General features: G+C 37.9%; 1 protein-coding gene across 1 annotated transcript; it reads left to right on the top strand.

The window, feature by feature from the left end:
- The first annotated feature begins 6,173 nt into the window (after positions 1 to 6,173).
- On the top strand, positions 6,174 to 19,392 carry slc17a5 (solute carrier family 17 member 5). Its single transcript, XM_047350635.1, has 11 exons — positions 6,174 to 6,367; positions 9,156 to 9,352; positions 9,709 to 9,942; positions 10,933 to 11,020; positions 13,453 to 13,539; positions 14,141 to 14,259; positions 15,654 to 15,815; positions 15,923 to 16,055; positions 16,129 to 16,276; positions 16,778 to 16,868; positions 17,541 to 19,392. Exons 1-11 carry the CDS (start codon positions 6,283 to 6,285, stop codon positions 17,676 to 17,678), a joined length of 1,482 nt encoding a protein of 493 aa, XP_047206591.1. The 5' UTR covers positions 6,174 to 6,282; the 3' UTR covers positions 17,679 to 19,392.
- The last annotated feature ends 1,406 nt before the right edge of the window (positions 19,393 to 20,798 follow it).

Here is a 20,798-nt window from a genome sequence, read left to right as displayed (position 1 = left end):
TTATCCATCTACCCATTAGTTTCACCGTCTTTCTGTCTGTCTCTCGTCTTACTGTGTCTGTTTGAGGTTTCCACCCTTCTCTCTATGGTTCGGACAAGAAAGCCCAGACACAGCTCAGCTGCTCCTCATCTCAACAACAAACCTGTATGTGAAGGTTACATAATTCCCACACATCATCTGATTCTGCGGTTACATGTGAGTTTGTAAAAGAAGAATGCACTCTTCATTTATCTCTGTACAAAAACAAACCAAAACTTGTCTTCTTTTACTGGTAATTGAGTTCAGAGAAAATGCCATCTGGATTTTGTGCCCGTGGAGTCGGAAAAAATCGATTTATTTTCAGTAAATGGAAATGCTAAAGTTCATCTGCAAGCAATCTCCTTTTTAAGTGCTTTTATAAATTCTCTTTGGTTTGATCTTTGGATATAAAGACAAGTAAATTCATATTTTATTTGTTTTTAGCTAAAATGAATCTGATAAAGCAGGCGAAATTGAATCATGTTTTGTACCGTGATGCTATAGTGCAATTCTTCTCAGATATGAATTCTTTAAAACTGCTTGGGGTCTCATCAGCAAGCAAAAACCCATCCACTGATTCTTGGTTTAAGAATGTAATTCATACAGTGGCTCTCAAAAGTGTATAAATCCATCCCATGATTTTAAAAAAATTCGACCAAAAAAAAAACAGAATTTGTAAAACTACTTCAGCCATTATTTTAACATTTCTCCTTTGTTACTATACACAACAAACAGACCTGTTAGAAGCAAAAGGAACACATAAGTAAAATAGTTGCCATAAAGTGATTGATAAATGTGCATGTCATTAGACAAATAACTTGGTTTTATGCATCTTTTGATCCAGTTATTAGTATGTACACACCTAACATCAATTATAGTGAACCCATAAGAGCAGGATAAAAGCTGTGGCTAAAATGTGCGTTTCTGAGTTTCTGATTAAACTAAACGTACATTTTTGGTTGGCAATTCCAAAAGGTACATTTGGCACATAAACAAAAAAACAAAACAAAAACACCATACCCACAGTGAAACAAGGGGGTAGTTGCATCATGCTCCGGGCCGCTTTTCTTCACATGGAACTGGCCCTGCTAGAAAGCTATACAGGTCCTTCTCAAAATATTAGCATATTGTGATAAAGTTCATTATTTTCCATAATGTAATGATGAAAATTTAACATTCATATATTTTAGATTCATTGCACACTAACTGAAATATTTCAGGTCTTTTATTGTCTTAATACGGATGATTTTGGCATACAGCTCAGGAAAACCCAAAATTCCTATCTCACAAAATTAGCATATCATTAAAAGGGTCTCTAAACGAGCTATGAACCTAATCATCTGAATCAACGAGTTAACTCTAAACACCTGCAAAACATTCCTGAGGCCTTTAAAACTCCTAGCCTGGTTCATCACTCAAAACCCCAATCATGGGTAAGACTGCCGACCTGACTGCTGTCCAGAAGGCCACTATTGACACCCTCAAGCAAGAGGGTAAGACACAGAAAGAAATTTCTGAACGAATAGGCTGTTCCCAGAGTGCTGTATCAAGGCACCTCAGTGGGAAGTCTGTGGGAAGGAAAAAGTGTGGCAGAAAACGCTGCACAACGAGAAGAGGTGACCGGACCCTGAGGAAGATTGTGGAGAAGGGCCGATTCCAGACCTTGGGGAACCTGCGGAAGCAGTGGACTGAGTCTGGAGTAGAAACATCCAGAGCCACCGTGCACAGGCGTGTGCAGGAAATGGGCTACAGGTGCCGCATTCCCCAGGTCAAGCCACTTTTGAACCAGAAACAGCGGCAGAAGCGCCTGACCTGGGCTACAGAGAAGCAGCACTGGACTGTTGCTCAGTGGTCCAAAGTACTTTTTTCGGATGAAAGCAAATTCTGCATGTCATTCGGAAATCAAGGTGTCACAGTCTGGAGGAAGACTGGGGAGAAGGAATTGCCAAAATGCCAGAAGTCCAGTGTCAAGTACCCACAGTCAGTGATGGTCTGGGGTGCCGTGTCAGCTGCTGGTGTTGGTCCACTGTGTTTTATCAAGGGCAGGGTCAATGCAGCTAGCTATCAGGAGATTTTGGAGCACTTCATGCTTCCATCTGCTGAAAAGCTTTATGGAGATGAAGATTTCATTTTTCAGCACGACCTGGCACCTGCTCACAGTGCCAAAACCACTGGTAAATGGTTTACTGACCATGGTATCACTGTGCTCAATTGGCCTGCCAACTCTACTGACCCGAACCCCATAGAGAATCTGTGGGATATTGTGAAGAGAACGTTGAGAGACTCAAGACCCAACACTCTGGATGAGCTAAAGGCCGCTATCGAAGCATCCTGGGCCTCCATAAGACCTCAGCAGTGCCACAGGCTGATTGCCTCCATGCCCTGCCGCATTGAAGCAGTCATTTCTGCAAAAGGATTCCCGACCAAGTATTGAGTGCATAACTGTACATGATTATTTGAAGGTTGACGTTTTTTGTATTAAAAACACTTTTCTTTTATTGGTCGGATGAAATATGCTAATTTTGTGAGATAGGAATTTTGGGTTTTCATGAGCTGTATGCCAAAATCATCCGTATTAAGACAATAAAAGACCTGAAATATTTCAGTCAGTGTGCAATGAATCAAAAATATATGAATGTTAAATTTTTATCATGACATTATGGAAAATAATGAACTTTATCACAATATGCTAATATTTTGAGAAGGACCTGTACAGGAAGTAGGATTTCATTTTTCAGCATTACATCGAATAATAACATACTTTCAATTCAAGTAAGAAAAGAATGACCTCACTAGAAGAAAATGAAAATTGTGGAATGGCAGAGCCAAGTCCAAAACTAATCTCTGGAGTCATATCAAGAGGAAGGCTGACAAGATATGCTCTCACAATTTTACAGATTTGGAGAGCTTTTGCAAGGAAGGGTGGAACATCTTGATTTTGGTTTTATCAAGTCAAGATTGGTATGCTTATCGACTCCTACCAAGGCTGAATGCGGGTTTTAACCAAAAGATGCTTCAGCAAATTTTTATTTTAAGGGTGTGCATATTTATGCAACCAGGCTAATCAGGCACTTTGTCTGAAAATAAATGTGTTTTCCTGTTATATGGTGCGGGATATGCTTCATGAGAAAGGTGGAAGTAGTTTTTAAAAAGTTTTTAACCTTTTTACATTTTGTTGTCTCATTTTTTAAATCACAAAAAACTGGCAATTTAAAAGGAGTGTCAACACCTTTGAGACCTACTCTATACTCTATGTTCTATTTTAAATTCTTAGGTTATCAGAGGAGAAAGTCTTCTGAAAACATGACCCCATGTGGCAAGTAGGGTATTTTGTATCACATTTTTACATATAAATTTTAATCAGCTCACTGCCATGTGATTCTCTCTCAATTTCTGGCGTCACATTATTTAACTTTATTATGAGATGGCCAAATTCATGCTCTCATTCATGTTATTTATTGTCAGAAATTGAGACTGATTAGTGGAAACATAAAGCTGATCTTTAACAGGAGTCACGCTCTAATATGTTAAAATAAAGTTGCTGCACAACATCTCCTCTGAAAAAATGAAGTAAAATCACCTTCTGTGTGAGTTATAGTAAACGTCTGTGCTGGTATTCTGGCTACATTTAACTTTACTGTAGAGAAAAGTTAGATGTGGTAAACTGTTTTTGCCTAATTTGTGGTTTGAATCCTCTGTTCTTCTCTGCCTCCAGCTTGCCGAGTTAGACTTCCCACAATAACAGGAATACCCACAGAATATGTTTGTGTAACCGCCTCCTGTGTGTCACACACAGCATATAGCAACAAAAATACTGACTCTCTTTTTTGCATAAACTACGTAGGCCTACTAAATTAAATTGTAATTCGACCGTATGTACATTTATATTATTCGGAAAGTTGAATCTAAACCTTGGGGATTTAGTTGTGCATCGCAGGCAAATGAGTTTTACTGATTGGAATTTACTTGGAAATTAATTTAAATTAATTTGCTTCATGAATAGTGGGCTGAGATTTAAAAAAAAAAGATAACCCGAGTAAACACAAAAATGTTGTTTCCAAATGATAATATTAGAAAATCTATATAGGCCTGACCCTGTCTAAAAAAATTTAATTGCTCCCAAAATCTTATAACTGGTTGTGTCGTTCTTGGTTACAACAGCTGCCAAAAAATTGTTTAAGATAACTAGCAATGAGTCTTTTATTTCACTGTGGGGGAGTTCTCGCCCAACTTTTAGCCCAATCTTATTTGCAAAATTGTTGTGATGAATCCACACTGATGGGTTTTCAAGCATGAACCATCTGTTTAAGGTCATGCCAAAACATCTCAATTGGATTTAGGTACAGGCTTAGACTAGGCCACTCCTAAACATTTTCGGTTCTTTGAGCCATTTAAAGGTGGACTTGATGGCGTGCTTCAGATCATTGTCCAGTTGCATAGCCCAAGTGTGCTTGAACTTAATGTTATGAACCGATGGCCGGACGTTCCCCTTCAGGCATTACTGCAAGACAGCAAATATCAGCAATCAATCAAGTTGTTTTTGTATCTCTCTCTTGTTACCATTTTTGTCAGTCTCTTTCTTATTGTTAAATCATGCTTCCTTTTCCAGGATTAAAGAACTAATGTCTCTATAGGATCTTGGAAAAACTCACCCATGCATTATTCATTGGTCAAATTGATTACTGCAACAGCGTCTTCACAGGTCTGCCTAAAAAGTCAATTAGACAGCTGCAGCTGATCCAGAATACTGCTGCCCGCATCCTCACTAAAACTAAGAAAGTGGAGCACATTACCCCAAAGTCCTTAGACTGGCTCCTTGTATCTCAGAAAATATACTTAAAAATACTTCTGATTATGACTGAATGGCTTAGCAACAAACTACATTAAAGATTTGTTGTCACTTTATCAACCTTCCAGACCACTCGGATCTTCTGTGTCAAGTCTACTCTGCATCAACAGAACCAAATTTGGAGAAGCAGCATTCAGTTCTTATTCTCGAATAATTTCTATCAAATCCAAAAACTGCAGAAATGTTAAAACCCTCAGTTCTTTTAAATCAAGGTTAATATCCCTTTTGTTTAGAGTTGCTTTTGATAGTTCTATTTAAACTATTAACTGAAACATAATTAATTTCAGTCTGTAGTCCAACTTTTCTTTCCTTTCCCTAATTATGCCAATGTTATGTCCATTTTTATTTTTATTTTGGGAGACCGGCCAATCCTGAAAAAGTTTACCTCTGTTCCATATGTTCCCCATTTGTGGATTATGGTTAGCCATTTAATGGCTATATAGCCTAACCCTTTGCTGACTGATTAATTTGTTTTCAATCATTTTTTGAAGTTAGCCTTTTGGGACCTTTTAATTCAATTCAATTCAGTTTTATTTATGTAATGCCAAATCACAACATGTCATTTCAATGTAGTTTACAAAGTCATTTCAATCGAATCATGCAGATTTAAAGTCGGGTACATACATTCAAATTAATCCCAACCATCAAATGGTGCAATCAGATTTGGATTTTATTCAAATTTGTTAAAAAGTTTTTCTACCTAAGGAAACCCAGCAGATTGCATCGAGTCAGTGACCTTCAGCATTCACTCGTCCTGGATGAGCATGTAGCGACAATAGACAGTCACTGGCGTTGACTTTGCAGCAATCCCTCTTACTGAACATGCATGTAGCGACAGTGGAGAGGAAAAACTCCCTTTTAACAGGAAGAAACCTCCAGCAGAGGCTCAGTGTGAGTGGCCATCTGCCACGACCGACTGGGGGTTTGAGAGAACCGGGACACAAAAAATGCACAGAAGCACTGATCCAGGAGTATTTTTAATGGGGAAAAAAGTTTTAGTCTACTTCATCTTGTCAGACAGGTTTTATTTAAGAGATGGTGTCACAAGGTGTCAGTTAATTACAATTTGATCAGACAAAGTTGTGATTCAACAAGGCAATGGGCTATATTTTTACAATGGACAGGTTAATTTGGATGGCCTTCTTCCCTTAATAAGAAAAATTGTTATATGATATGACCTGAAAAAAACTGTGAAAAAATAGCAAAACAATAAAACCCTAAAAAGGTCAGGTGTTTTGAAGCACCTGTTATATGATAAACCTACTTGCCATACAACATTACTTCCTGTCTGCTGACACGGATCACATGACTTACTTTGTATTTTTTTAGGCAGGCTTTGTTTGCTCTGACTCTGTCCTCAGTGATGGTTCCCTACCTGTCCGTCTACCCTCCGCAAGTCACCTTCTGCTGAAAACATGGAGCGGTACGCGTCTGACGCCGAGGGAGACGAGCAACAAAAGCCGCTCCTAAGCCGAACACAAGAAGATAAAGTCCAGAGAGGTGAGACAAAAAAAAAACTCTGCAGCTAATAGGCTAACATTAGTACTGTAACCGGTGTTTAAGTCGGTGGTCAAGAAGGCAAGAGCAGATTTCTCAGTTTAACTTTAAAGTGTACTTAGAGACGACGAGCTCCTACTACCAATTTTCGTCAGTGGGATAAAAGTTAACAAAGCATTTCTATTTGTTCTTAAATCAATCGAAGCATTGGCTCGACCACCCAGGGTCTTTGTACCCACTAAAACTTCCCAAATCAAATAATAATTAAGAAAAAATTATGAATAAAAAAGTTAAACACCAAAACAAAATATATTTTTAATAAATAAGAAATATTAGAGTATTTTTTTATTTGGGTTATTACATTTTATGTCCAAAACAAGCACTTAGGTTTATAGAAGAGCGTTTAAAAGTTAGCACACAGCTTCAGTTAATACAGCTAGAAACCACCAGTCAGGCTGGAAACCTGGGTGTAGTGATGGACTCAGACCTGAACCTTCAGAGGAACATAAAGACAGTAACAAGGTCGGCCTTCTATCACCTAAAGAACATCTCCAGAATTAAAGGACTAATGTCTCAGCAGGACCTTGAAAAACTAATTCATGCGTTCATCTTTAGGAGAATTGATTACTGCAATGGTGTCTTCACAGGTCTGCCTAAAAGGTGGATCAGACAGCTGCAGTTGATCCAGAACGCTGCTGCCCGCGTCCTCACTAGAACTAAGAAAGTGGAGCAGATCACCCCGGTTCTAAAGTCCCTACACTGGCTCCCTGTAGCTCAGAGAATAGACTTTAAAATACTTCTGTTAGTCTATAAATCACTGAATGGCTTAGCACCAAAATACATTACAGACTTGTTGTAAGTGGATCAACCACCCAGACCTCTCAGGTCTCCTGACTCATATCTACTCTGCAGAACCAGAACCAGAACCAAACATGGAGAAGCATCTTTTAGTTCTTATGCTCCACTAATCTGGAATAAACTCCCAGAAAACTGTAAAAGCGCCAAAACCCTAAGTTGCTTTAAATCAAGATTTAAAACCTATTTGTTTAGAGTGGCCTTTGACTGGGCCATCTAGGCATGATTAGTTGCGTTTTCAGTCCAAATTTCCTTTCATTTTCTTGTCCATCATTCTATTCTCTTTATTTTATTTATATTTTTTCTTAAATTACCTGTTTGATTTTCTGTATCATTGTAATGTTTTTCCGTATGTACAGCGCCTTGAGTGCCTTGTTGCTGAAAAGCGCTAAATAAATAAACTTGACTAGATTTTATTAGCAAAAACTTAATTTAAGACATTTTAACATCTAAATATCAGCAGTCATCACATAAAGAAGTCACTTCTGCCTCATCACTTTTTATTGTATCCTGATGAAAAATCCCACAAATTGTCCAGAATAGTAATCAATTCAAATTGAATCATACCCGATTCTTGGATGCATTTGGCATATTGTTAACCGATTCCTAACATTCTTGTTAATCGTACCAAATTCTTGACAATATTTCAGCGAATCAAGCCGAATCTTACCATTTATCTTCATCTATCGGACCAGTGTCGTAACTGAATCTTAGGGCAGGACGTGGCCTGTGTGAAGCAGTAGCATAAGGCATGCAAAGCACAGGTTGTAGCTACGAGCAGGAGTGTTTTCACACACCACCTGTAGTTGACTTCTTCCCACAAAGCCTTGCAGCGAGAGGTGCCCTGTTCCTGTGAATACAGTTTGAGGAAGTGGTGCTTTCTAACTCTAATACAGGTTGTGATACATTCGAAGTAGAATGGTAGGTATCTTTACTTCATGCAAAGTAACAGTTGGTATGCAAATCAAGTGATAACAGTATTGAAACAACTACTTGTGCATTCAAAGGACAAGGTTAAATTTGTTTTAAAGGTGGACAAAAGTTGCTGTAAAAATTAAATAGGAAGTAATAGTGAGCATTTATTTTTTTTATATTAGTGTTATGTTATTTTGTGTTGCATGTATTCACTCAAATGAATAAAGATTCTTACAAAATATTCAGCATTTCAAGTCAGTTGACTGATTTATTTGTTTGAACAACAATAATCAGTATTTTTTGCTTATATCTATATCTCAGTTATAATATATATTATTCAACCAAAAATGTATCTAAAACAATAAAAAAAAAAATCCAATGTCACAGGCTGCTGTGTCTCACTTTGTCAGTCATTTAAACTACTGTATCTAGTTGTCTGTGTTAAAGAGATACCAAGGCTTTTATTTGTCACCGATTTTCTAATTGGTTTGGTATACTTAAGGTGAAAATATATCAAATGAAAGGCGATTGTGTGTGTATATAAACACATCAGATGACTGGAGTAATTTTGTAATGAACAAAAACAATTTTAATCAGAATCAGAATCAGAAAAGCTTTATTGCCAAGTACGTTTTTGGACATGCAAGGAATTTGCTTTGGCGTAGTCGGTGCAATACAGTACAAATTAAACAGTATAAACATATCTACGATATAATATAAATATATGTGCTCAGTTTTAAGTGAGTGAGAGTAAGTATAGAGCAGTATAAGATGCAAGAGCAATACAACAGTGCAGGTGATCATTGTGCAAGTATGGCAGTGCAAGTAAAGCTGTAAAGTAGGTTAAAAACCTTACTTTCACTACTTTTTGTTCAGACTGAAAGTGGGTCTGCTTTCAATGTCAAAAAAGCATTGAAACTGTTTTAAAAACAAAGGTATTACAGAGCTAGATTAATAGGCCAGGAGCATCTGTCAGCCAGCTCTCACTGCTGTTTTTTTGCGTTTCTCCTCCGACCTTCAGCCCCAGCCTGTTGTTCTTCACGCTACGGCTTGGCCTTGCTCTCCAGCTATGGATTCTTCGTGGTCTACTCTTTGAGGGTGAACCTCAGCGTGGCGATGGTGGACATGCTCAATAACACCCACCAAGCCGGCGGCAATCACAGTGGCTCGGTTTGCGCCCCTCATGACAGCCCTGCGGCACCCAAACACAACCAGTCAGTGAGTATTTCAGCCACTGGGTGTTTTCCTTCACTTCCTGTCCATTTTGTAGCTGTAATCTCGCTGTTTAAGTGTGTTTCCGCCTTTAGATGACTAGACGGTGAATGTCAAGTAGCATGTTTATTTAATGTAGCGTCACTGTGGAGAATTTAGAAAACATGCAACAACTCTGGTAATATTGTCACAGTGCCACTGCAAATGCTACCTATTAATTGTTGCGATTTTATGGACCCTTGTGATGACACGTGCTGGCCTCATTTTTTTGTGATAGGTAAATTAGCAAAGATTGTTTCTAGGAAAAATATTCAAAATTCTAATTGAGTGTAAGCAGTTTTTGAGTATAACTCTTATTTCAGGCCAGTGTGTACAACTGGGACTCTGCAACTCAGGGATGGATCCTGGGTTCGTTTTTCTACGGCTACATCCTGACACAGATCCCGGGGGGCTACCTGGCCGGCCGCTTTGGAGCCAAGTGGCTGATGGGATTTGGTATTCTGGGAACGGTCCTCTTCACGCTGCTCACGCCGCTGGCTGCCGATCTGGGTGCCAGTTACTTCATTGCTGTGAGAGTGCTGGAGGGGATTGGAGAGGTATGTGAGTTTCATATTGATGGGAGACGCTGTTGTTAGTTGGTTAGTCTTTTTTCTCGATCTTTGTCTTAATCTATTATTGCACAAATAAAGAGAAAAAACAGCATATGTTCAACTTAAGTTTCACTATAGTATTTATGGCAAAATACCCATTGGTAAAACTTCCTCTGAAGTTTATATAGTGTTTATAAAAAGCACAATATTTAAAATATAGATAAAAGTGCAGATTTGCTGCCAATTTTCCTTTAAAAAAAAAAAGCTTTGAGTCCATGTTCAGCAAACAAGTATGTCCCAAATCTTTGCCTTTTTTATTAAAAAATCTTTCTGAGGAAAAAACGTTTCACAGGTAACACATTGCCACATGAGGTATCTCTTTTGGCTCTTTCAGCTGGATACTTTTCTTTCAATATATTTGTTAACAGTTGGAGTTCACTGGAACCTTTTCAGTACTTTGCAAAAGTATTCATACACCATAACCTTTGTCATGTCAGAACAACAGTTTCAATGGATTTTATGCGATTAACAAAGGAAAACAGGGATAGAGTTGTGGAGAACCTTTCGGCCCACGTGCAAAACTCTGCACAGCAGGAACTAAAACTGAACACCACCACGAACGTGTCATCTTTACATGATTGAAGGCAGCAACATGCTGTGGGAAGCTTTTTTTATCAATAGAGAGAAGGAAAATGTTGAGAAATTAATGGGAAGAGGGACGGAGCTAAGAACAGGATAATCCCAGCAGAAAACTTGTTAGAGGCTGGAAAGGACATGAGGCAGTGGTTCACCTTTCAGGAGAAAAATTCTTCACGTTAAGCAAGAGATACGATAAAATTGTCCAAAGCTAGCAGATGTGTTAAAAGCTTCACAGGTTGTTTTTTTTTTTTACTTTTGCTTGGCACCATAAATAAAGACATTAAAAACAAAAAAAGTAATTGGATTTTCCCTGAAAATGCAGCAGATTCTTTGTAACGTTGAATTTTTTGCATTCAGGGTGTCACATTCCCAGCGATGTACACCATGTGGGCAGCGTGGGCCCCCCCACTGGAAAGAAGCCGACTACTCACCATTTCATACATTGGTTAGTAGAAGTACAGGAAAAATAGGTTACATAACTGTCTCTTTGTGACTTAGGTTGTCACTGTTGTCCGCCAAATTCTACTGAAGTCAATTTTTGGCCTGAAATTAATGTTCAAAAATGTTAAATATTTTCATTTTCCAGCTTTTGGCCTTGAAGACCCTTTGAACACATTAAAACTTTGATGGTTTGATGGACTTTTCCATTATATTTCCCTTATCCTGATTTAGAGCCATGTAAAAGCCAACACTGATTGGATTAATATTCCTAACACTGCTAACATTGTCCTGTGACCAATCTTGTGGGTTTATGTCTCATCAGAATGCAAACATTACAGTAAACCACTGATTATGTACAGGTCCTTCTCAAAATATTAGCATATTGCGATAAAGTTCATTATTTTCCATAATGTCATGATGAAAATTTAACATTCATATATTTTAGATTCATTGCACACTAACTGAAATATTTCAGGTCTTTTATTGTCTTAATACGGATGATTTTGGCATACAGTTCATGAAAACCCAAAATTCCTATCTCACAAAATTAGCATATTTCATCCGACCAATAAAAGAAAAGTGTTTTAATACAAAAAACGTCAACCTTCAAATAATCATGTACAGTTATGCACTCAATACTTGGTCGGGAATCCTTTTGCAGAAATGACTGCTTCAATGCGGCGTGGCATGGAGGCAATCAGCCTGTGGCACTGAGGTCTTATGGAGGCCCAGGATGCTTCGATAGCGGCCTTTAGCTCATCCAGAGTGTTGGGTCTTGAGTCTCTCAACGTTCTCTTCACAATATCCCACAGATTCTCTATGGGGTTCAGGTCAGGAGAGTTGGCAGGCCGATTGAGCACAGTGATACCATGGTCAGTAAACCATTTACCAGTGGTTTTGGCACTGTGAGCAGGTGCCAGGTCGTGCTGAAAAATGAAATCTTCATCTCCATAAAGCTTTTCAGCAGATGGAAGCATGAAGTGCTCCAAAATCTCCTGATAGCTAGCTGCATTGACCCTGCCCTTGATAAAACACAGTGGACCAACACCAGCAGCTGACACGGCACCCCAGACCATCACTGACTGTGGGTACTTGACACTGGACTTCTGACATTTTGGCATTTCCTTCTCCCCAGTCTTCCTCCAGACTCTGGCACCTTGATTTCCGAATGACATGCAGAATTTGCTTTCATCCGAAAAAAGTACTTTGGACCACTGAGCAACAGTCCAGTGCTGCTTCTCTGTAGCCCAGGTCTGGGGAATGCGGCACCTGTAGCCCATTTCCTGCACACGCCTGTGCACGGTGGCTCTGGATGTTTCTACTCCAGACTCAGTCCACTGCTTCCGCAGGTCCCACAAGGTCTGGAATCGGCCCTTCTCCACAATCTTCCTCAGGGTCCGGTCACCTCTTCTCGTTGTGCAGCGTTTTCTGCCACACTTTTTCCTTCCCACAGACTTCCCACTGAGGTGCCTTGATACAGCACTCTGGGAACAGCCTATTCGTTCAGAAATGTCTTTCTGTGTCTTACCCTCTTGCTTGAAGGTGTCAATAGTGGCCTTCTGGACAGCAGTCAGGTCGGCAGTCTTACCCATGATTGGGGTTTTGAGTGATGAACCAGGCTGGGAGTTTTAAAGGCCTCAGGAATCTTTTGCAGGTGTTTAGAGTTAACTCGTTGATTCAGATGATTAGGTTCATAGCTCGTTTAGAGACCCTTTTAATGATATGCTAATTTTCTGAGATAGGAATTTGGGGTTTTCATGAGCTGTATGCCAAAATCATCCGTATTAAGACAATAAAAGACCTGAAATATTTCAGTTAGTGTTCAATGAATCTAAAATATATGAATGTTAAATTTTCATCATGACATTATGGAAAATAATGAACTTTATCACAACATGCTAATATTTTGAGAAGGACCTGTATGTACATTTATATCAGCAAGTTAATTATCTGCATGGTTTCTCTCTAATTTAGCTGAATTCAGTGCAACGCTTCTTCGAAGTCCTGATGTTTATGATAATATAGTTTCTGAACTGAAATCACAAGAATAGCCTTAGTGCTAAATCCATTTCCAAAATATAATTTGATTAGGTCTTTTTCTGCATAATACTCTGAAGGCAATCCCATCTGTGATGAGGTTGATCAAAGTTCCTGTTTCTGAGGAGTTTTGTTGCTAATTCATGGTTTTATGTCACAGCTCAATTTATCGCAATAATTTATCCACAATAATTCTGAATGTCCTATTTTACCATCACAATCTCTAAGGGTTCTCATGCATTACCTAATGATATACCTAAAAACTGCTGTATGACTCCTTTCTCTCCAATCCAATCACTACAGTATCAAAAGTTCTTATGTCTCTGAATACATACAGATAGTCCTGCAGTCTATCAGCTGTTGCTGACTGTGATGTTTGTCTTTTCTCCTCCATCCCAGGAGCCCAGCTCGGTACCGTCGTAGTTCTTCCTCTCTCTGGTGAAATCTGCTTCTACATGGGCTGGCCCTATGTCTTCTACTTATTTGGTAATATGTGAGGAATGTCAGTAGTTGAAGATCAGTTTTCTAATCTGCTACTATGTGTAGTAAGAGTTGTGTTACATTACGTTTTGAAACAGGCCACTAAATGGCCTTAATTGATTGCTGAAAGGCCATCTTAGCAAAGCAAGTATGCCGTTTTGTCTTTTTGTTATATATGAAGAGTTGTGATCAGCTTTTTGTGAGTTTCTAATGTGTCCTGCTTTAAAGGAAGGTGTTAAGATGATTAAGTTATGTAGCATTACAACAAAGCAGACCAAGAAGGTAAATGACACCTGATGTCTTAATTGTTTTTGAGTGATAAAGGCTGTTTTCAGTGATGTGTCATCACAGAATCAGCTGTTTGGTTCCTCTTTGCTTTGTGGAAACGATGATTAAGCAGATTGAAGAGGAAACTGCGCTCGCTGATAAAACCATTCGCAAGTTCCACTGCATTTGCTTCTTGCTGACTGAAGGCCTGCTTTAAAATTGCTGCGCTGTCCTTTCTGAACATTATAGTCTATAAAAGGCACACCTTTGCCTGTGTGCAATCATGTATGCGATGAAGACTTCAGTTTTTGGTAAAACAAGTGTCTGTGTGTTTGTCCAGGTGCTTTTGGCTTGGTGTGGTTCATCCTGTGGGCTTTTCTCGTCTTTGACAGCCCAAACAGCCATCCCCGAATATCAGAGGAGGAGAGACTTTATATCACAAATTCTCTCAAAAATGAGGTATCCCCAAATGCCTTTCAGACATTTCTGGTCCACTGGACTGACTTTGTTACAAAATCTCAGGATATTACAGAAGTTTTCTTATCTGTCTCGTTCAGTAGTTTGGAGACTAAACCAGCAATGAATCTGCAGTTTACAGACTGCTGATAAACAGCTTATATAAAACATGCAACCACAGCATCTTAGCAGTGTGCATCTACTATACAGTAAAACTTCACAAGCACTTTACTGCATAGATTATATGTTTTAAAGTTTTAGCCATGGCTCGCCTTTTTTTTTTTTTTTTTACATTTTAACCTATCTAATTCAAATAATTCAAAAATAAAGCATTATCCTGCCTGGAGTAGTCATCAGAAGATGGGTGGACTTTGGCCATTAACACATGGACATGGTCAGCAGCAAAATTAGCTAGATAGAACATGGAGTTTAAACAGTGCTCACCGATGCTTGATAAAATAGAGAACGTAATGGATAACCCTGGGCATCCTTTTAATGAGGCAGTAATGCATTAACAGAGTGACTTCAGTCAGTCCTCTTCAGATCTGCTCCGATACAGACCGCCTGGAGCCATCAGCATCTACATCTCTTTGGAGAAACTTAAAGAGTTCAAGTTACTATAAATTTTAACCTGGGGATTAATAGAGTATTGTTGAAATGCACAATGTTAGAGTTTGTCATAGTTTTGATGTGATGATCTTAAGATGTAAAAATTACCATTAAAAACTATTTATGGAGGTATAAAAGCTCCCTGATTTAATAAAAAAACAAAAACATGACTTCAATGTGTCATCACTTAAAACCTGAAGCAAATAATTTATTAAAAAACAATCAAATGTCATTGAGGATTTTTATTTTAGTTACTGCAGCCAAACATGATGTTGGTTTCCATTTTAATGAATGAACTTGATTTTTAATCAGTAATTTTTGTTCAATACGTTTGACACATTTAAACTATCAGATACAATTCTTTAAGAAATGTCTTTGTTCAATATACATTCGTCACATGGTTGCACTTCTAGCAAACTTTCATCTGTGAAAAGCAGCTTATATTTTACACCTGCAGGGGGAGACAAAGTTCACCACTTAGAACCACTGTTTTATTTAGAAAAATAAAGCAGGTTGACTGTAGGCATGGGCCTTGGTAAACTACTTCTTCCTTTAACACCTTCTTTCTCTTTACATCACTGAACTGATTAAAGTTGTATTTTAAGGCCTCACCTTCTGATGAAAGTCTTCAACCTGTGCTTAGCTGATAAACACAGCAGTAGGATTATATGAAATCATGGAAGCAGCTGTGCCACGCATAATAAGCAATGTCTGATCTAACGTTAACCAAAGAGACTATACGAAGCAAGGAACTTTTCCCCTTTCAGTTATTTATCCCTTTCTTTCAGCTGTCTACCACTGCAGGCTACATCCCCTGGCGAGCCATCGTAACATCTGTGCCACTGTCGGCCATCGTTGTAGCTCACTTTTCCTACAACTGGACCTTCTACACACTCCTCACTCTCCTGCCAACCTATATGAATGACATACTGGGATTCAGCATACAGGAGGTGAGAAAGGCTTTACAAGGACTGACAGAAGTATGTTAGGGTATTGCTAATAAACCCAGGCAGGAAATGATATACTAAGAAAGAAATATATATTTTGTCCCTGACAGAATGGATTTCTCTCAGCTTTGCCGTACATGGGCTGCGCTCTGATGGCTGTGCTGAGTGGCCAAGTTGCTGATTACCTGCAAGAAACCTGCCTCTATCGGACAGTCACCGTCAGGAAGTCCTTCTCTCTGATTGGTAATAATAAATGTTTAGATGGTTTTGCATCTTTTATGCGAGGTAAAGACATTTTCTTGTACCGTTTCTGCAGGTATGATTGGGCCAGCAGTGTTCTTGGTGGCAGCAGGATATACAGGCTGTAATTATAAATTGGCCGTGACTTTCCTTACCATCTCCTCTGCTCTGGGTGGAGTGTCAGCCTCTGGCTTTAACATCAACCACCTCGACATCGCTCCTTCGTAAGCATGATGCCTGTCAGCAAAATATTCCACATTGGCCAATTTGTTAGGTACACCTTGCTAGTATTGGGTTGGATCCTCTTTTGCCTTTAATTCTTCATGGCATAGATTCAACAAGGCATCAGAAACATTCTTAAGAGATTTTGGTCCTTGTTGACATAATAGCATTGAATTGCTGGGATGTGACTGGATGATTTGTTATTTGTCTTAAGCATTGGAACAGTTGTATCTAATAATGTGAGTGTAATAGATTACTTTAAGAAAACAAAATTAATCTTTAAAAGAAAAGGGAGTAAACAAGTACAATACTGGTACAATTGAGTATTTTTTCCCTGTAAAAATTGCTATATTAAAAGCGACTGTGTTCTCTCTAATCACTATTCAATTATTTGGCCCTAAGTCATATCATTTTAATAAACAGCAAAGAAATTAGTATTTTCAAGAATGTTATTAAATGTATTATGTAGATCAATTGTGACTTTCATACATGTATATTTACAGGTATGCAGGTATTCTGCTGGGAATCACCAACACTTTTGCCACCATTCCTGGCATGGTGGGACCAGTCATAGCAAGAGCTCTTACTCACAATGTAAGTATGCGCTTCGTTACTCAAAGCAGTCGTTTTCTTTTTTTGGTTAAGACTTTATTTATTTTCTGGTAACTACACCAATAAAGATCACCTCAGTAGCTTCACTCCAGCAGTAAACAATGGATCTCAAGCATCAGTCTTCCATCTGATCAGATTATTTCCTATAAGGTTTGATCTACAAGAGATTTCTATTTCTACATTTGACCACTTGGGGGCGGTCATCTTCAGACAGAAAGTTTCAATCTAGGTTAATTTTTACATTTACGCGAAAAATGAATATTTTTGTGTGTTTGTTTTGTTGTTTTCTGAGTTGAACCCCAAAACTAGTTCTTCTACACATGAGGCAATTACATTAAAAGCTGAAATAGTTATTGCTTCACGGACTAAAACTATCACCCGTTAATGTTTTATTTACTGCAAGAAACTGATGCCATGGTAAAGTATCATTTGAGCCTTTGTTTCTGTACAGCCAAATTCTTAATTGATGCATAATTAACATATTACTAATGCATTAGTTTTATCTTGAAGATGGTACAAGGAAGATAATTTAATTTTGTCTAAAAATGAAATTTAAACAGTTAAACCAATGTCTCTAGCTGTTTCAGTTACTTTGATCAGAGTCCTTCTTACTTTGTGTTTTATCCATTCATTCCTGTGCTCATCATCACATAGAACACTATAGAGGAATGGCAGACTGTGTTTTACATCGCCGCTGCCATCAACGTGTTTGGCGCCCTGTTCTACGCGGTGTTTGGAAGGGGGAAGGTGCAACCATGGGCGGTCCACACATGCTACTCTCACGGGGACTGATTCAGCCACAGATTCATTCAGTAAGAAACATGTTAGACCTGTGCTGATGTTGAGCAGCAGAGTTTATACTTGCAGGAATTTAGGAATAGCCATAATAATGAAGATCCATATTGTGTTAAAGTGAAAACAGGATTTAAACATTTTACCAAAAACAACTAAGCATAAAAACAGAATTTCTGTGGCCTATGAAGAGTCTAAGGACAATATAAAGTTGAGCTGGTTTTGATTGATAAGGTTGACAGTCAGCTACACAGACTTCATAGTTGAGTCAAAAACGCCAGTACATTATTCTGGAATATAACCAGTTATATAAGCTTTGTTAGGTGCTTGGCACAGTGTACACCAAGACCAGCAAACATGTTCCAATTGCTTTAAATGTATTGTTACTCAAAAACCCCTACAGTAAATCATTGTTTTAAACCAACAAAGGTCTACACTAATGAAAAAGGTGTAAAGTTTAGTAAAACGCTGTTTACTTTGCTATGAAAATCAAGGTGACAAAAACGGGAATTTGTCACATTTTCATCTACATTTTAACTTGGCACCTGACCCCACTCCAGGTTGCACAGTTTTGTTTTAGGACTTGGACCAAAGTGCCAGGATATGTTTGTTTTCCAGGTTTACAAAGAAAATAATAATGGATGATATTGTTTTGATTCAGCATTGTGTTTAAACAGCTCATATAAAGCCTTATATCAAGATCGCCTTAAAATGACTATTTCTGTTTGTTGTGGGTTTTTGGCTTGATTCTTTGTGAAGTAATTTTGTTTAGGGAATTAAGTCAGTTTTGAAGTTTACTTTTTTAAATAGAGGGTTCACCAGGAACCTCTTTGTAGGGAATAATGCTCATGTACGTGAGATAAATGGGTTCATTATTTCTTGTCAATAAGCTTTTAGTTTTTCAATAAGGGAATTACATCAGTGTACAGGGTTACAGGTGGACAAGACTTTAAATCAGTCATGCAAAGGATGGACACTCTTCTCAGGGCATTTTGTCATTTTGAATTGAAGATATGAATTGTGAAATGCTTTCAGTGTCACCTGAATTAGTTTTTTTTAATCAATATCTTTAGATAATTCAAAACAATAACTGCACATTAGGAATCTATGTATTATACACTAGCAGTCAAAGGTTTGAACCCACCTTTTGTCATTCAATGGCTTTTACTTATTTTTATGACTTTCTAGATGGTAAATACATCAAAACAATGAAGCAAAAGTATTCAGAATTATGTAGCAAAAAATATTGTGAAATAACTCTGTATTCTTCAAGATAAACTCCACTTTGCTGTGATTACCGTTTTGTACACTCTTGGCGTTCTCTCAATGAGCTTCATGAGGTGGTCGCCTGGAATGGTTTTCCAGTCTTAAAAGGAGTTCCCAGAGGTAGGAATAAAAAAAGACAACCCACTGAATGAGAAGATGTGTTCAACCTTTTAACCTGTTGTGTATCTACATTAAAATTTCCAGAAGTGATGCACTTGTGCCTTTTAATTAAGACATTTATAATCCAGCACTGTAGACATGCTCAGTTTATATATTTCTTAGTCTTTGTTTCTATGTTGATATACGAGGAATCAAAGGGACTTTGTGTAATATATTTTACTCTAACGAATATGATGGGAAATAATTATAATGGAAACATTCCAGAAAAATGTCTTTATTCACCGTTATGTAACAGAAATGCATCAAATACAGCCATTGGCAAATCTGACATTGCTTTGAGTTTTTATTTCTAGCTCCTCAAATTACAGGTAATAGTACATCAAGTCTGGGCAAAAGTGGTAAAATAAAAAAAAAGTTTACATTTAACTCAGAAATGATGTTGGTCCTTGAGTGTTGAAAATCAGTGCAATAACAGTACTTCTCTCAGATAAAGGGAGGTTTTGATTACATAAATCTAATTTCTCATTAGGTTCCACCAGAAAGTTACTCTTATAACATGTCTTTCAAAAGAATTCATACCCTTAGAACATTTTCACTTTGCCACATTATCTCCACAAACTTTAATGTACATTATTGGGATTTCATCTGATAAACCAACACAAAATAGAACATAACTTTAAAGTGGACAGAAAATCCTAGACCCCTAAACAAAATCCAGTGCAGAACTCTAACTAGTAAATAGACTCCACTTGTTTGTAATTTCATAGCTGCATACATCAAGTAAAATAATTATTTAACTTGTCAACTTTTTTCTCAGTTTAAATATTTCTAACGGATCCATCGAAATTAATTCGGCATGAAACGTCAGCGACAGCCCAAGTAGTCCACACAAAGAAATCATGGTAATTAGTCCATAAATAAAGTCATCGGTAAAAAATTCTCAAGACTTGGAAAGTATTATGAAACAGCTGAAAGCATTCCTGCTGCTATGTGCAAATTAACTGATTGCCTATTAAAAGGTTTTTCATTATGAAACTATTGCACAGAGCGGTTACGATGAGTAACAGCTAAGAGATCTTCACAAAAACCCCATCATACTATGGCAATGGTTACAGCTGCATATCTGAACTTTTGAATGTTCCAGTAAGGGCCATTGGAGCCATAGTTCAGAAGTGGAAGATAAATTATTTTAAACATTTCACCATAAGCCCTCAAAAGATTTCTGACAGAAGAATAAAAAGAATAATCAAGAAAGTTGTCCAACAACTAAGGAGCACTCAGACAGGATTGGGGTTGTGTAGAAGTTTAAACTGGGATTTGGTTTTAAAACAATAGTTTTATATATCTTACAGAGTGGTGTTTAATCCAATTCAATAATTGAATAAAAAAAAAAGGGCACACAACTGCAAACCTGCCAGGAAACACTCGTCAAGCTAATCCAACAGGGTAGGCAAGGAAAGCAAGAAGCTCATGCTGGAACTGCAGAAAGCCATAGCTCAGGTAGGAGAATCCCTTGCTAGGACGATTGTCAAACTCTCTACAAATCAGGTCTTTCTTGAAGAGGATCGATAAGAAGGTGCTTTTGAAATGAATCCAGTCTTGTTTGTATTTATTTTTTTTACAAACCATGTAGGGAGCATTAAAAACATGAATGTGCTCTGATCATATGAGATCAAAACCCAACGTTTTGAGCCTACATGCAAAAAGCTACATGTGGAAGAAAACTACCACCAT

This window comes from Girardinichthys multiradiatus, chromosome 22, assembly GCF_021462225.1.
Source record: "Girardinichthys multiradiatus isolate DD_20200921_A chromosome 22, DD_fGirMul_XY1, whole genome shotgun sequence".
Taxonomy (NCBI): Eukaryota; Metazoa; Chordata; class Actinopteri; order Cyprinodontiformes; family Goodeidae; genus Girardinichthys; species Girardinichthys multiradiatus.
This window is presented reverse-complemented; position numbering and strand designations above follow the sequence as displayed.

Coding starts and splice junctions, on each gene's coding strand:
- slc17a5 (XM_047350635.1), top strand. CDS start 6,283: ATGGAGCGGTACGCGTCTGACGCCGAGGGAGACGAGCAACAAAAGCCG. Junction 13,540..14,140: donor CTATGTCTTCTACTTATTTG/GTAATATGTGAG, acceptor GTGTTTGTCCAG/GTGCTTTTGGCTTGGTGTGG. Junction 16,869..17,540: donor CAAGAGCTCTTACTCACAAT/GTAAGTATGCGC, acceptor ATCATCACATAG/AACACTATAGAGGAATGGCA.